The following is a 16,838-nucleotide window of genomic DNA, read 5'->3' on the forward strand; positions in this document are numbered from 1 at the left end:
GCCCTTGATACCCAGGAACTAATCTGATGCTCACAGCTAGACCTCAATTTATTACAAACTGAGCTGATGCTTATAGCTAATTCATGGTGTTTCCCTGTCAGACTTCATACAAGCTCACTGTGCAACCCACAAAATGCTGAACATCTGCCCCTCGCTTTTGAGCGACTACCACTTCTTTAGAAATTACAGCTTTATCCTCACTTTAGTCTGCTTTTCCTAGAGATGAGACTTGTTGAGATTCCCAAGCATAGAGTTACCCCTGCTTTCTGACTATACCCAATCTAGAGCAAATCTGTTTCCTTAGACCCTCTCCCAAATTACCCAATCAAGGCCCAAATTCTATAATAGGTTCTATTACCCTCTTACAGAGATGCCCTGGAGTAGCTCCCCGTGGTATGTGTTCTTTCTCGCTGCAAGATTAATAAACCCAATTTGTTCAGGTGTGCTCCTGGTGGTTTTGACTGGAAGGCATTGATATCCTATAACTCAGACACTTCTCAGGTTCCCCAAGTCAAACCCCACTGCCCTCCCATCCAGAATGTGCTCCTCGCTCCTATCCTTTCTCCCAATCTTTGAAACCCAAATCCCACTGGCTTTCTGCCCTCCCCCCCCACCCCCCCACGCACTCTGAGACCTTCCCGCCTGGCAGGACTTCTGGTCCCCTGAGGGCAGGGAGGGGGGCGAACTCTGGGCTGCTCACCTTGGGGATCATTTCCAGGTTCTCTGACCCAGACACGACGTACCGGGAGCCCATGTACAGCGGGGTCAGCGGCGGTGGCTTGCGCAATTGCACAAACTGGGACATCTTTTCTTCATCATCTATGGCCTAAGGAACATGCAGAGGTAGTTGTTAAGGGGTTGGGAGGGGGGCGCCTGGCGCAGGGATTCCACCTCATGGTGGAGCCTGAAGGTGAGATGTGCTTCAGTGTGTCTGTGTGGGTGAAGGGGGTGCTGCCATCCCCACAACCCTGTCCCCCTAGGCTCTACTATCAGAGAGCCCCCCACTCGGCCCCTGCTATATAGAGGGTCTGGCTGCACAGAACGGGGGGAACAGGGTCATTGCTAGAGAAGAGAGAATGGGGGGAAAAGCTAGAGCTCTGGGCATGGAGTCCTCTCATCCTTTGACTCCTGGAAAGAGGCTGCAGGAGGTCGCACAGAGATCAGCCATGGAGCTGCGGGCTCAGCCTGGGGAGGCCTTGGAGAACCAGGAGACCAGTCCTGGCTGAGCAGCGGGAAGACTCACTCACCCTCATCAAGGACCCGCTTCTAGGAAGCCCATCCCTCTTCCTAGTTTGGGAGCCACCTAGGCGCTCTCTGGCCTTTCCGGCGCGCAGCTTCACCTTCCGAATGGAGCAGTCACTGGGGACCAGGTAGAGGTGGAAGACGACTTCCTCGGGATGGCGCCGATGGTAGAGCAACACGATGGAAGTAATGGGGATGCGCAGGGCCGCATGGATCACTCTCAGGAGAACTCCCATGGGGGAGAAGCTGGGGCTTTCCAGGACTGCGTGCTCTGGTTCCACCCTGGCTGGCTTCTCCAGGAGCGTCCCCTCTTCTTTAATGTGGGCCACTTGGAACAGAGAGATGTCCACATTGCCCTCTGTCAGAGAATGGATTCAAGCATCATGGATTTAGTGCCCTCCCTGAGTCAGGCTCTGGCTGGAGCAGGGAGATCCCAGAGTTCCAGTGCAGCAGCCTTCCTGGGAGAACTCACCACAGGGAGGGAGCACGCCTGGGTCTGGGGCCTTTGGAGGCTGCAGGTGACACTATCTGTAGGATGGGAGCATCACAAGAGCCCCCTTGTGCCTAGCCATACACAGCCAGTTCATACACAGCCCAGACCTTTGCCCAGGGCTGGGAAAGCTGCTGAATCGATGGTGACCTGAGCTGTCATGGACTCTAACAAAGAGGGGCTGTTGAGTGAGGCTGGCAGGTCTGACTCCAGGTAGGTGGAGAATAAGGAGGGAGGGCCAGTGGGAGAATGGAGGGACCAACGGCAGCGTGCATTTGCCAAGTGTTTGGCCACCCACTATTCAAACTGTTCTTTTGGGGAAGAACCCCTCTTCCACCATTGGGGGTCTTGGCAGAAGGAAAGCTGGGGCTCCCACTCAGGAAGCTGCTACTCCCCGGCATGTGAGCAAGACTAGGCTCCTCACCTTGAGTCTAGAGGGGGTGAAGCAGAGATGAAAAACTAGAACCTATGTTGGCAGCGGGAGTGGAGTCAAGAGCCCGGCGGCCACCGTGGCAGGGAGGGTCCTGCCGTGGACGTGGGCATGGAGCTCACTGTGTCTGCAGCAGAGGCCTCTCCAGCTTTTCTTGGTGTGACTGTGGTAGTGTCCTTGGTTTCTCAGCATCTTTTGGTCACTGCCTTGATTTTTTTTCTTTTTAAAGCCTGGTGGCCTAAGCTTTTGTTAAGTCTATGAGCTACTCCGCAGTCTTCTAATATATCCCTTTCTACCTACATTAGCCAGAACTGGTTTCTTTGTTTGCAGCCAGGAATTCTGACTAGTGCACCAGGTGGGGGCTTTGAAGCCACAAGAGAGAGCTTGAGGGACAAGGGGTGGCCGTGGGAGAGATGATGGACTTGAGGGAGGGGTCCTGGTGCCACCCCTGCATTGCCAGGCAACTGCTGCAGTGCAGGTGGTTTCTGGGCAATGCAGAGCCATTCAGCAGGCCAGACAAAGCCTTTCCTGGGTGGGTGCCAGCCAGAACATCACGGAGTGATGTTTATCCAGAAGAGGCCAGGGAGGCCATGGCTTACGTTTTCGCAATTATTAATTGCTTTTTTGTATGAAAAATAATAGAGCAGTGGTGCTCACAGTCTGGAACAATGAGGAAGAATTCACCTACGAGCTCCCTCCTCAAATGATACAACTATCACCGCCTTCCCCTTTGTCCTTCCAGCCTTTCTCCGCAGGACCACATTTTCACGCTTCCATCCTCGCCTACGTAGCTTTGCCTCCTGCTTTCTCCACATCAGTTTCCATTGCCACAGGCATCTGTCAGGCCTTCCTAATGAGTGCATATGACTCCTGCTCGGGGACGCATCAGCTTGTAATGAATCGTCCCCCTCTTGTTTCCCCATGATAAACAGGACTGCTGCGCATCTCTCGCTGTGCAGTTTCGCTATTTCCCTTGGGTTATTGCCTTGGAATTAATAAGTGCCAAGGGATGAAAAAAGTGTGTAAAAGGACGTGAGCATTGTCATGGCTTGCTGTGTGTTGCCAAATTGCTTCTCAAAGAGGTAGCGCTGCCTTGTGTGGCCAGCAGGGACGTTAGGTGGAGTGATCTCGCTCGCCCTCCACGGCACTGGGACTTCCTCATGTCACACAGGGGAACTGAAATCCTGGAGGGGAAGCGGGTTTCCCAAGGTCACCCAGCCAGCCCTGGCACTGGGACTAGATCACTGCCTTCCGATCACAGCTCCTGGCCCTGTGCCAAGCTAATTTTGGCTGAATTCTAGGTGCTGTGTGGCTCTAACTTACCTGCCCTCTGGGGTGACCAAACTATCCCAGTTTGCCTGGGACTGAGAAGGTTCCTGGGAAGCAGGGCTTTCAGGGCTAAAACCAAGAAAGCTCTCAGCAAACCGAGATGAGTTGGTCACCATCTTGCACAGACTGTAGCAGAATTACTTTCCCCAAACCTGCTACCTGACAGTAGCTCTGTGCTGGTGGATTGCAGAGAGGAGGGAAGCAACAGGGAAAATCCTGGACTGAAAGGCAAGATGCTTGAGAGGTGGCCGGGGCAAGTATCACTGGCAGAGAGACCAGCACCTCTCCCCGATGACTTGGCTGGTCTCATTAGAAATGTTCAGAACAGCCCATCATGAGGTGGGCGCATGTCTGAAGCAGGGTCTGGGGCCCAGGATCCTGCATGCCTTTATTAAACAAAAGGGTTTCGAGCCCTGTGCGCAGGGCAGTGGGGCCCCACGGGGAAGACGGCCAGCCACTAGCATAACAAGCTCTCTGCTGGGAGGACTCGGATCACTCTAGCAGCCGGGGCCTCCTCTGGGGTCTGCTGTTGCGGCTCACCCTCCCTGCAGGAAAGCTGTTGAGGGGTAAAACGATTTCCCTGTGCGAAGAGGGTCACCTGTAGCCATGCCCCGTGAAGGTGGGGGCATTGGCAGTGTGTTAATGAGAGACTGCCAGGAAAAGCACTTAGCAGCTACGAGAATGTACAGACACGATGAGGTCATGTCTGTAAAGCACCTGGAATGGCACGATCACCTGTTGTTAATATAGATTAAATGCGGCTTGACCAAGTATCAAGTATATCAGGGGATGGCTGCTGTGGTTCTTTCGGTTCCTTTCTCAGACAACTTGACCCAGGCTTGGCATCCCTTGGTATCTGGGAAAAGCAGGTACTAATTTCTTTTTTTTTAAGACAGTACTGAGGATCGAACGTAGGACCTTGTACTTGTGAAGTAGGTGCTCAACCACTGAGCTGCACCCACTCTGTCACAATATCTTTCAAAGACACATTTAGCTGAACCTGAGGAGTTTTGGGACTCTCTATGATAGGATTCAAAAGGTGCTGGTTCCAGAGAAGGGACAGTTTTGGGGTGCGTGGGCTATCACCGTGGTTCCTGGCTCAGATCCTGGGGGAGGGGGAAGAGGCATGGGGGTGGGTAGAGCTGGAGAAGGAGCCCCCAAGGTGGCTGCGAGAGCACCCTCATTCCTGGTGGGAGGCAGAGAGTAGGGAGTAGAAAAAAAGGGAGTGGAGGGAGGAGGTGTGGAGAGCAGGGAGCTGTGTGAGCTGAAGGAGGTGGCAGGGCCGGAAACTGCCCCACGCTCAGGATTTAATGCTCTGCTGTTGGCATTCTGACATTTTAACAACTTCTGAACAACGGAACCCACAAATGATGTCGCCAGTCCTGCAGGAAGGTCAGAAGCCTGAGTGGTGGGGTCTGCTGGACCCTGAGCTGAAGGGAAGATGCTGAAAGCTCTGCCTTCTATCTAGTGCAGGGGTTCTTAACCCTTTTTGTCCCATGGACCCCTTACTAAGGCCACATGATACTGTGTGTCATTTAATGAATCTATCACACCTGCACTAACACATCCCTATATGAATGTTTTTTTTTTTTAAATTTCAGTTCAAGCTCATGGACCCCTTGCTAAAACCCCTGATCTAGTGGGAGAAACCCTACTGTGGGCAGTTCAGCACTTGAGGGAGAACTTGAGCCGATGGTGGTGGAGACAGCCAAGTTCTAAATTAGGCCCGCGTTAGGGAGTGAGGTCATAGCTTCCAGGACGACAAACAGCTGCCGCCCAGCAAGCAGAGATTCCAGCGAGGGGCTTGGTTTCCTGACCTGGGCCCTGGCACTGTGAGCTAAAAGCAGCCTTTGAGCCTGGTGCCTCTAGCTCCGCGTGCAGAATCTGGAGGGAATAAATCCCGTGCAGCCACAGGGCGAGGCCCAGACTGTGGGCTGGGGGGACCCAGGCTTGGGCGGGCCTGGGGTGGGTCTGGGGGCGTTAGAATCCCAGCTCTGGAGACTGAAGGAAACTCTTTCTGAGCTTCAAGTTCCTCCTCGGTACATTGTGGGGAAGCACTAGTGCCTAACTCACGTGGTCCTGGGGAGCATGGAGAGGCTGCTGTTCGGCGTGGTACCCGGAAGGGGTGCTCTGTGACTCCACCTGCAACTGGCCATGCTCCGGGAGCCTTCACAGGAACGAGCCCCCAACCTGGCGATGCACTCCTGTCCACAGAAGGACTTCAGCCTGGCTTGCTCAGGCTGGATTCCTGAGCCCGCCAGGGTGACCTCTTTCTGGGCAAATCCCTTTCCCAGGCCCATGAGATGGACGCACTGACCCGCGTGTGGCCGGGGTCTTCCCAATTGGGAGGGGCTGCGAGCCCATCTCTGAGGGCAGGAGCCAAAGGCCGACTTGGCCTCCAGGCCCTGTTGGTGCCTCGTGGCTCCAGACCTCGGCGCAGGAGGCTTTTCCTGGAATTCCTGGGGAAGGGCCGGGAATGACGATGCAGCCCTGAGCACCCCAAGGGCGGGCCAAGCTCGCTCACTGCTGGGCACAGGCCGAGCAATGGCAGCGTTGAGCCCACTGACTCCACTGGCCAAGTCCCTCTCTCCCTAATGGGGCACCCAAAGACTCCTGGGCCAAGGTCTTGCTTTGAGGGAGAGGTAGAATGGGTGCTGTAGTGGCAATATTCACAATGCTGGAGATTGTGGGGAAAAATAACTCAGCCTGATGTCTGAGCCATCCCCCCAACTTCTTCCCATGTGAATGGGCCTCTGCAGCCCCAGGACTCAACTTGCAACTCCCTGCTTTACTCCAGAATCCTGCCTAGTGAATGCCTGTGTGATCCATCTGCCAGGTCAGGTGCCCTGGGACTCTATTTTTTTAAAGATTTATTTTTATTTATTTCTCTCCCCTTTCCCCCCTCCCCCAGTTGTCTGCTCTTTGTGTCCATTTGCTGTGTTTTCTTCTGTGACTGCTTCTATCCTTATCAGTGGCACCAAGAATCTGTGTTTCTTTTTGTTGCGTCATCTTGTTGTGTCAGCTCTCTGTGTGTGCAGCGCCATTCTTGGGCAGGCTGCACTTTCTTTCGCCCTGGGTGGCTCTCCTTATGGGGCACACTCCTTGCATGTGGGGTTCCCCTACGCGGGGGACACCCCTGTGTGGCAGGGCACTCCTTGCGTGCATCAGTGCTGTGCATGGGCCAGCTCCACACGGGTCGAGGAGGCCCGAGGTTTGAACCGCGGACCTCCCATGTGGTAGACGGATGCCCTAACCACTGGGCCAAGTCCGCTTCCCCCCTGGGGCTCTTGAGGCTCCCACTTCTTCCCTCCCTGCCTCCACCTTGGTGAGAATGGTACGGCTCTCCCCTTGGTTATGGCCTCGATTTCCTATGCCCCATGCTGTCTGCCTGGTGTGCAGCTTGACTTGTTTCCGAGCATTCGTAACCTCATCAAATGAACCTTTCCTGGGTGTGGTCCTGGGTGCTGGGTACATCTTTGCTTTTTATCTTTCTCATTCCAGTTTTCTTCCGACATTTATTTTCTGATTGATTACCTTAATATTTTAATGTGCTTACTTAAAGTCTAAAGTTAGTCAGAACATTTACCTAGAGGAAAAATTAAATATATTTAACTACAGGGACAGCACTATAAATGAATATATGAATCAATATATAAATGAAAAAAGTTCCCCTTTCATTATCTAATTAAACGATTCCTATCATGAAAGTGCTTACAACTACCATAAATAGTAGGACATATTGTTTATCAAATCACTCATTAACGGGTCATGGTTTGACATGGGGAGCTGCATCAGATTCTTTTGAAGACCTTCCCAATAGATTGATAGACATTAGGTCCCTGGCACCTGGCATTGGCTGGATTTGCACCCTATGTCATCTGGCTGGATCTGCAGAGCCTGCATCACCATCCCCGTCCACCGCGGGCTCTGGAGGCCCCTGTCCTGCTGCTCGGAGGGCCCTGACCTCCTGCCTCCCCACCATGGCCTGCACCGCACCGGGCCCCCTTACCCGCCTCTGTGGATGACACTGATGTAATTTGTGGTCTCCACAAACAGGAAGCATTTCAGAAGCATTTCAGTATTTTAACAACCGGAACAGTCATACTGGTGTGTACGAATGAGTGTCTTCCCTGCCTTCACCATCCTTCAGACCCTTACAAAGAGCTTAGACTTCTTAGACATTCTTATTTGCTGCTATTGTTGGTATTTTAGCTGTCTCTCTCTTTTTATTTTATTTTTTAAAAGATTTATTTTTATTAATTTCTCTTCCCTTCCCCCTCTTCCCCCATTGTCTGTTCTCTGTGTCCATTCGCTGTGTGTTCTTCTGTATCCACTTGCATTCTTCGTCAGTGCCACCGGGAATCTGTGTCTCTTATTGTTGTGTAAACTTGCTGTGCCAGCTCTCTGTGTGTGGTGCCACTCCTGGGTGGGCTGCGCTTTTCACACTGGGTGGCTCTCCTTGCGGGGCGCACTCCTTGCGCATGGGGCTCCCCTACGCAGGGGGACATTCCTGTGTGGCATGGCACTCCTTGCGTGCGGTGGCACTGCACATGGCCCAGCTCACCACATGGGCCAAGAGGCCCTGGGTATCGAACCCTGGGCTTCCTATATGCTAGGTGGACATTCTATCAGTTGAGCCACATCTGCTTCCCTCTCTCTTTAAATCCCCACATATTAGACATTATTATTGTTGCCTACTCTAGTCCATGCTTTGTTAAACTTACCTATATATGTAACAGTATCATAGCTTATTACTTCATCTTGTACCTGTGACCTTCTATATCATTTTCCTTTTGTCTGAAGTATATCCTTTAGAATTTCCTTCAGTATGGATGTATTTGTGGAAAAATCTCTTGGTTTTAATTAGTTTAAAAACGTCTAATTTGCCTTCTGAAATAGAAATTTCTCAGAGTTTACAATTCTTGGGTTGACAATTATTTTCTCACTGCATCGAAGATACCAGTCCATTGTCTTCTGCTTTCCATTGTTGCTCTTCAAAAGCCAGTCATCAGCCTAATTGCAGTACCTTTCTAGGTAATCTATTTTTCTTCTGGCTGGTATTAAGATATTCCTTTAGACTTGGTATTCTGTGGTTTCTCTATAATGGGTCTAGTGCAGAATTTCTCTCTCTCTCTCTCTCTCTCTCTTTACTGCTTTGGATTGTCAGGATGTCTGATTCTGAGAAGTTGTCACTGTCAGCAATTTTAGACATTTTTTGGCCATTATATTTTTCTATATTACATCTTCTCCATTCTCTCTGACACATCCTTCTAGAATTCCAATGAGCTGAGGGTTAGGTTTTCTTACACTATCCTCCATGTCACTCTATCTTTTTTTCATATATTTTTTCATATTTTCCATCAATTTTGTTTCCAAATCTGCTTTATCATTTTTAATGGTTTCTTGCTTCATGCTCATATTTTAAAGACCATATATATGTGTATATAAGTATATGAAATATATTTATTTTATGTTCTTGTTTTGTAATCCCCATGTCTAAAGTCACTGGTGCCCTTAGTTTCTGCTGGCTCTCATTTATGGTGCCTTATTTACTGTTGGTGAGATTTTTGACCACGAGCCTATGTTTTAGATCTTAATCTGTGGGCAGTCTTTGGGGGTGAGGGAGGTGAGGATAACCACGTTGCCTTTTATAACTATATCTACTGGGAAGTCCCTCTTTCAAGGCTCCAGTTCTCAGCTGGATTCTGGTGGCTGTTTCTTCTTACTTGTAGTAATAGTAATGGCTTCTCATTGTTGCTAGTCCCTAAGTATCCCAACCATATTTGTTAGTTCACTTAACTTTACTTTGTAAATAGTCCTGTCTTTGAAATGTACCCCCAAAATCCCTGCTGAGTTTATTATCTGTTTACTCCTGGGACCTGGGCTGATACAATCCATGTAACTAGAATTTAATAAATGTGATTTATTACTGTTACTGAAGAGATAACTTTCTATTTAGGGCGACTTGCAAAGTATGCTCAAGCAAAAATAATTTGAGGCTGGGAAACAAGAGCTTCAAAAAAGGTAGACTCAGGGAAGCGGATGTGACTCAACTGACAGAGTGTTTGCCTACCATTGGGAGGCCCACGGTTCAAACTTGGCCTCCCTGCCTGTGTGGTGAGCTGGCCCATGCACAGTGCTGCCATGCAAAAGGAGTGCCATGCCACGCAGGGGTGTCCCCTGTGTAGGGGAGCCCCACGTGCAAGGAGTGCGTCCTGCAAGGAAAGCTGCCCCACACAAAAAGCACAATCTGCACAGGAGTGGCGCCACACACACAACAAAAAAGAGACACAGAGTCCTGGTGCTGCCGAGAATGCAAGCAGACACAGAAGAACGCACAGCGAGTAGACACAAGGGAGCAGAGGGGAAGGGGAGAGAAATAAATAAAAGTAAAAATAAATCTTAAAAAAAAAAAGATTCAGAGCACTGTGGAAAGAGGGAAAATTTGTCTCTATTTCCATAACCTTTTCCCAGTCTTTCAAATGAAGCCACAAAGCTCATTCCCTAGAGCACTGTCAGCCTACAGCCCCTTTCAGGCCCATTATTCCCCCCACCTTCTTCCTGTCTAGCCCTCCCTCCCTCCTGCTTACCTTCGAGGTTCACAAAGTGAGGGAGGTGCACAGCTGCCACAGCTCCTGGCTCAGCCTTGATGTCAAAGAGGGGTCCTGCAACCATCCAGCCGTGCTGCAGGCTTGTCCCATCCAGGAACTGGCTCCAGGCACAGAACTCAATCTCAAGGGTCACTGCCCATCTCACCACAAAGCAGAGACGCGTGCTGGGCCAGCGGTAGGTGCCGGCCATGGGGAAGTGAACTCTGGAAAGAAGAGGGAGAGGCAGATTCTAAATTACTTTATACAGACTCATTGTACTTCTGTGCCAGACCCCGTGCTGGGCACTGTGGATACGTAGAGTGGTTACAAGCCCAGACTTTGTGGGTTTGAGTTTTGGCTCTTCTACTTTCTGTGGATGCCTGAGCAAGTCATTTAACTTCAGAAACTCTGCTTCCTCATCTGTAAATGGGGATAATTAAACACCCATGTCATAGGACCATGAGTAATAAGTGAAGGCATGCACGCTAACGGTTTACTCTATGCCTGGGAGTGGTCAGTTGTTTCTAGGATGGCGATGATGATGATAATGATAGAATAGGCAAGCCTTTCTTCTTTTTAAGGGGTCCATTTACCACTGAGCAATAACGATCTTCATGGCAATATTAATGATAATCCCTTGAACCTGAAACTATATTTTACAGAGATCATAAGTGACTTCCAAGTCTCCCCATCTGGAAAATCAAGTCTCCCCAAGTCTTCCCATCTGGTAAACGGTGGGCGTCCCTGGCTGTTGGTTCTGTAAATCTAAGTTGTGAGTGATACTATCTCCCAGCTGAGAGAAGGTCTGTGACAGTGTTTGGTGAGTGGTGAAGTGTAATATAAGTAGCAATACATTATGATTTTGGTCATTTATTAACTGTGAGACTTCAAACCTTCAGAGGGCCATCATCATTTTAGTGTCCCCAATCACCAGTGCAGCACTTAATACGTAGTATTAATAAAAGAGGAGCATATGGATTAAATGAGATTGGGATGAGATTGAAGTCAAATATGATGAGTAGCTCTTGTTTGGATTCTGATTACAACAACTGCTAAAAGATAAATAGCTAATTTGAATATGGCCTGGGTATTAGATGATGTAAAAGGTTTATCGATTTTGTTAGATGCAATACTGGCATTGTGGTTATGGAATAAAATGTCTTGTTTTTATTTTTGGAAATGCATAATGGAATATTCAAGGATAAAATCCCCTGGATGTCTTGGATTTAAAAGACTACAATAACAAAAAGAGGGGAGGGAGGGTAGTTGTGAAACAAAGTTTGGCAAATCGATTATTGAAGCAGGGCAAGCGATACCTGGAAGGTTCTTTTACTCTATTTTGGGTATATTTGGAAATGTTCAAAGCAGAACTATTTTTTTTTTAATAGCAAAAAGCACAGACTCAATAGCTTGGCTCTGACCCTGCCTGCTGATAGGCAAGGGGTGGGGGCCCAAAGGGGAACGAGCGTGGTGCCAACTATGGGGACCCAGCATGGGGTAGGGGATGCCAGCCTGGGGGCAGGCGGAGCTCCTCACTCACCGGTATTGGCCCTTCTCTTCGTCAACCACCTGGGTGGCCACAAGCCCCGTGGGGCCCTGGAAGTCATCTTCAGTCGCCAGCGGCTCCGTGAGCAGGTCCTCGGGAAGGCTGGGGCCAGCCAGCCAGCGGGGCTCCGCCAGCGTTGCTTGTGGGGAGTGTTCCTCTGCTGCGGGCAGGGCGGTGGTCAGCTCCAGGCTCTCCTGCCCGGTCTCCCCCAGCCCCCCGCCGGTGGGCCGTGGAGGGGCCCTTCCCAAGCCTGGGGGCCGCCTGAACCGTGGTGGGGGGGAACAACCTCCGTCCCTGCTCCGGGGGCTCCCTGCCTGATATCCGAGGAGGCCCAGCTCCAACTGCCCCCCGCCACAGCCTCCGCCCACCTCCCCTTCCCACGGGGTCCAGTCCGCCTCGGGTGGGCAGGGTGAGAGAGGAGCGTGGCCCAACGTGAAGGGGCAGGGACGGAAAGGGGCAGCCCGGAACGGGCCCTGGGAGGCTGGGACCTGATTCAGCGTCTGACACGTGCCACAGACGTTCCGGAGAGGGGCAGCGCCAGCCTCCGAGGCTGCGAGAGAGGGCAGCGGAAGTCCCCGCCAGGTTCCAGGAGCAGAAGATCTCACACGGGCACGGGGTGGGGCCCTGGCACCTCCTCCTCATGCCCGAGGCAGGGGGATGGAGGGGATGACATTCCACAGCTGCTACCCGCCCCCCCAGTCACGATGCTGCCAGCTTGGCCTCTTTAAACTACCTGATTCCGATCTCTGTCGCTTGAGTGAGGACGTCTCACTACTCGTCTCTCCCCAATCCGGGTCCTCTTTAGCCATTGCCACACTTTGTTTCCTAGAAACAAAGTTGTTCATTGCCCCGGAGAATTTGAAGGGGACACCCCCATCTCAAAATTGACTCATCCAAACGTGCAGCCAAGATCCCCGCGCTGGCTCTCCTTCGGCCCCCCCATCCAGGCCAGAACCAGGACATGCTGGCTCCGCCCCCTCCCACCTGATCCAGCCCCCTGGTGCTACCTCAAAATAGCTCTCCTTTAAACCTCCCCCCCCCCGCCCCCCGCCAGGCTTCCCCCCTGGTCCCAGGCCCTGCCATCCGGGGGTCCAGGCCTGGTCTCTGCATCCTCCTCCTCTGCAAGCTCTTGTCCCTCTCCATCCGCTTTCTACAGAGCAGCTCATCTCAAAATCTGAACCTGGCACATCGCTTGGCTTAAAAGCTTTTGAGGGAAGCCTGAAAGTTCTTAACATGGTCCAAAAGGCCTCGCCTTGTCCCATCCAACCTCCAACCCCAGCTGTGTCCTGCTCCTCCTGGCACTGACCTCTAGGCCAAGGGGTCTCAAACTTGGTGTGCTTAAAAATCACTTTAGCCCCTCTGGAAAACAGACTCTTGGGCCCCACTCCCAGGGATTCTGACTCAGCAGGTGTGGGGAGGGCCTGACAAGTGGCATTTCCACTGTGCTCCCAGGTGGTGGCGACGCTGGCTGGCCCAAGGACTGCGGTGTGACCAGCCCTGCTCCAGACCCCTGACCTCCTCCTAGTTTCTCAAAGGAGCTAAGCTCTTTCCTTGGCCGGAGCCTCTGCCCCTGCCTGGACTGGACCCTCTTGGCTCAGCTCCCAGAGCTCAGCTCAGCTGCTGGGACAGGTCAGTAGGTCTGTCAGGGAACTCGCTGGCCCCAGGTTCGTGGGATGACTGGTCTGCGCCCCACTAGGCCACGCTCCTGGAGGCTGGGGCCGTGTCTGACGTGTTCCCCACTGTATCCTCAGAGCCCCACATAGTGCCTGGCCCACAGGGGGTCTGCGGGGAATGTTTGCTCAATGAATGGATGGATCCTCCTCCTAGGCCCACGAGCCCTGTCGCTCCCATTTCAGGTGAGACACAGAAGCCGGGGACTCGGGGACAGGCAGTGAGATGCACTGCACAGCCACAGGCTGAAATGGGCCAAACTGGGAGAGCATGGGGGTCCCGGGGGAGCTCTGCAGGGACTTTCCTGCCCCTGGGCCGTGACTTTTGACCCAAGGTGGTGTGTGTGGAGTATGTGATGTGTGTGCTGGGGTGTGTGTGGCCTGTGGGAGTGGTGTGTATGTGTTTGTGCTCGTGGTGTGTGTGTGGTGTGTGCACATGGTGTGTGCGTGGTGTGTGCATATGGGATGTGTGCGGTGTGTGCGTGTGGTGTGTGGGGTATTGGGTATGGCGTGGTATGTGGTGTGTGCACACGGTGTGTTTGTGGTATGTGCACATGGGATATGTGGTGTGTGCGCGCATGGCGTGTGTGCGTGTACGTGGCGTGTGTGCGGTGTGAGTGCACGTGGTGTGTGCGTGCACGTGGTGTGTGCGTGGCATGTGTGCATATGGTGTGTGCGCATGGCGTATGTGCGCACGTGGTGTGAGCATGGCGTGTGTGCGTGGCATGTGTGTGCACGTGGTGTGTGCATGGCGTGTGTGCGTGGCATGTGTGTGCACGTGGTGTGTGCGCATGGCGTGCGTGCACATGGTGTGTTTGTGGTGTGTGTGCGTGGTGGTGGGGGTGAGCTTTTCCCCTAGGCGATCTCTGTGTCTTTGTCTCCCCCTTGTGGTCATTTCTTTCCATTTTCAAACCCGCTCTGTTCTCCATCGAGCAAGCGTGTCCCAGCATGCACTCTATCAAACTATGCCGAGCACAGAGGACTCAGTGATTGGTTCACTCGCTCTTTTGTTTGGAAAAACCTCCTTATTCATCTCATCAGGAGGTTTTAAGCAGAGAAATGACAAGACTGTATTTGCACTAAACTACCCTCCCTCCGGCTGCCGTGCCCCCTCCAGGAGGCCTGCTTCCCCTGGGCTCCGTCCGCCTCTCCCCCCACCCCACCCAGTCTCTGTGCCCACCTCCTGGGTCTGGGCCAGCCTCACCGCCCCAGCCCAGGGACTGGGTCAGCTGGAGGGAGCTCTGTGCCCGGCGCTTACCATCTGCTGGTGACAAGGAGCTGCGGCTTCTCCTCCTCCAGGGCCCTCAGCTCCTGGCTTACCTTGTCACTCCAAGGGATCTGGCCCAGCCTGCAAGCACAAGGATGCCTGGTCCTCCCAGGGTGCCCCCACGATCCCGAGGTCCTCCGGGCCCAGGACCCTGGGATCTGCCCCTCTGGGAGGAGCCCACTGCAGGCTGGGTTCCCCGGGAACCAGGAGCGGATGAACGTGTTCACGGGGGAGCTTCCTTGGGTCAACCTCAGTGGAAGGGCTAGCAAAGCGGCAGGACAGAGGCGAGGAGAAGTCGGGCTGCGACGCAGTCTCAGGGGAGGTCTCAGCCCACTCTCTGGAGAGTTCGGAGCTGCCCAGGGCTGGGCGGGACTTGCCTTTACACCCCATCATGGATCAGTCACTGGACACAGGCCACCAGGATGGGGCCAGGACCTTGGGGACGGTGGCCCTCTTTGGCCGAGGCAATCCCGTTAGTGGCTGCCAGCAGCAGTCCCGGGGGCTGGGAGTTCCGCACCAGGCAGAGCGCTGCAGGGTCCACCACGTACATTTTATTTCATTACAACCCGGAGGTGGAATATTGTCTTCCCGCGGCACAGACGAAGAAGCCAAGTCTCAGAGAAGACGGTGACTTGCCTGAGTCACGTGCTGTGAGTGGCAGGGCTGGGCTGTCACCCAGGCCAACGGTGCATTCACCCATCCCCTTTCCTTCCCCTGCCCAGTGGCACCCCCAGCCCGTTACCCCACCCCCTCCCTTGCCCCGAAAGGACCCACAGGGCCTTACTGCAGGAGCTTGAGGGGGCAGGCGGGGTGCCTCAGCCCCTCACAGAGCAGCCCCACGCCCGCGGCGTCCAGGTCGTTCTGCTGCAGGTCCAGCTCCCTCAGGCTGGGGCTGGCGCCGAGTGCCGAGGCCAGGTCAGCGCAGCAGCTGGATGTGAGGCCGCAGCCCACCAGCCTGCAGGAGAGAGGCACAGGGACCTCGTCATTGTCCCGAGGGCTTCCTCCCCTGGGTAAGTGGGGCCTGGTCTTCCTTCCTAGTAGCTGGGGGTTTTTGGGGGTCCTGGGTGACTTTAAAGGAAGAGAAAGACTTGCCCGGCTGGCAGGAACGTAGACGATTTTAATTGCACTCTTGCAGCCAAGGAGTCCCTCAGGACAGCCGGCGGCCCCACCCCTCCTCACACCGTGCAATTTACACGGCTCCTGCCCGCTCACCCTATCAACCTGGTATGACTCCCGTGCCCAGGGTCCACTTGTACCCTTGGGGCTCCTTGCTAACCACATCAGCCCTTGTCAGTCACAAATGCCCGGAGCCAGCCAACTCAGGATCCTGTGATGGGTTTCCATATTCAGGAGGGGAAAACACAAAAGGGAGCGCCTGTGATCAGAATGAAAGTTGAGGGCGTGCATGAGGGCCTCATCAGAATCAAGGGCCGACCCTGGGCTCCCCACTTAGGTATTAGGGTCTGGGGTATGTGCTGTCCCAGCACAAAGCTCCAGCTTTCTGGCCTGCGCTGCCTCATCCCTCGGTTGAGCTGCAGGCTTGTGACAGTGTGGCAAATGCTGGGGTGACTTCTCCACCCCTGAGGCTGGTGGGAGGGGAACCCCAGGACCTGGTGGGCTGTGTGCTGCAGACGGGGGCTCGGCAGGCACCACCAGGGAGGGGGCATGGGAGGTGACTGCCAGGGCTTGGCGCATGGCAGGAGGTGGGAGGAGGCTGGAGTTGGACCCCAGTCACTCTTCTGGTGGGGTGTCAGACATGCCCCACTCACAATTCCCTGTCTCCCCTTGCTCTCGCAGGCCTGCTTCCCACCCCATCCCCCTTGTTTTATTCTGGCTTCCTTCCAGGCTTCCTTATTGGAATCCAAGGTCAGCCCTATCAAAGACGTGTCCCTCCACTGGGGTTCAAGAGCACATGGCCTTTGTTTTGTCTCCCTGGGCAATGTTCATCTTCATTCTTTGCTCCCAAACCTGCGCTGCAGAGTGTGGCCTGAGGAAGTCAGGGATCCAGCGGGCAGATGGCCCCACGGACCTGGCGCTGTGCCCCTCCCTGCCACCTCTCACAGCCAAGGGTTTACTTCCCGGAAGGCTGATGGCCTCCACCCTCCTGGCCCACGGGATTTCCTGCTGGGAAAACAGAAGTGCTTCTCCTGGGGGTCTCTTCATCGCCGGCTGACTCACCATTACCAGCTGTGCTATGTAGATTTCCCCTCCCCTTTCTCAACTGAGACCAGCTGGCATCAGGCTTTAGGGAAGGGGTTGAGGCTGTGGAGGGGC

The 16,838-nt window shown here is 53.5% G+C and overlaps 1 protein-coding gene across 3 annotated transcripts in view; it reads right to left on the reverse strand.

The window, feature by feature from the left end:
- The window catches only part of NLRP1 (NLR family pyrin domain containing 1), a 43,880-nt gene that overhangs the window by 10,499 nt on the left and 16,543 nt on the right, over positions 1-16,838 (reverse strand). For 2 of the 3 annotated variants that reach the window (XM_012521612.4, XM_058283726.2), the window contains 7 exons: positions 15,349-15,519; positions 14,556-14,645; positions 12,361-12,452; positions 11,622-11,787; positions 10,082-10,305; positions 1,341-1,600; positions 701-826 (listed from right to left, as the gene is read on the reverse strand). In XM_012521612.4, the coding sequence (XP_012377066.2) occupies positions 701-826; positions 1,341-1,600; positions 10,082-10,305; positions 11,622-11,787; positions 12,361-12,452; positions 14,556-14,645; positions 15,349-15,519 (1,129 nt within the window). The remainder of the gene's footprint in view (positions 1-700; positions 827-1,340; positions 1,601-10,081; positions 10,306-11,621; positions 11,788-12,360; positions 12,453-14,555; positions 14,646-15,348; positions 15,520-16,838) is intronic. The other variant, XM_058283727.2, reaches the window with a different exon arrangement.

The sequence above is a fragment of the Dasypus novemcinctus genome, chromosome 21 (genome assembly GCF_030445035.2).
Source record: "Dasypus novemcinctus isolate mDasNov1 chromosome 21, mDasNov1.1.hap2, whole genome shotgun sequence".
Lineage (NCBI taxonomy): Eukaryota > Metazoa > Chordata > Mammalia > Cingulata > Dasypodidae > Dasypus > Dasypus novemcinctus.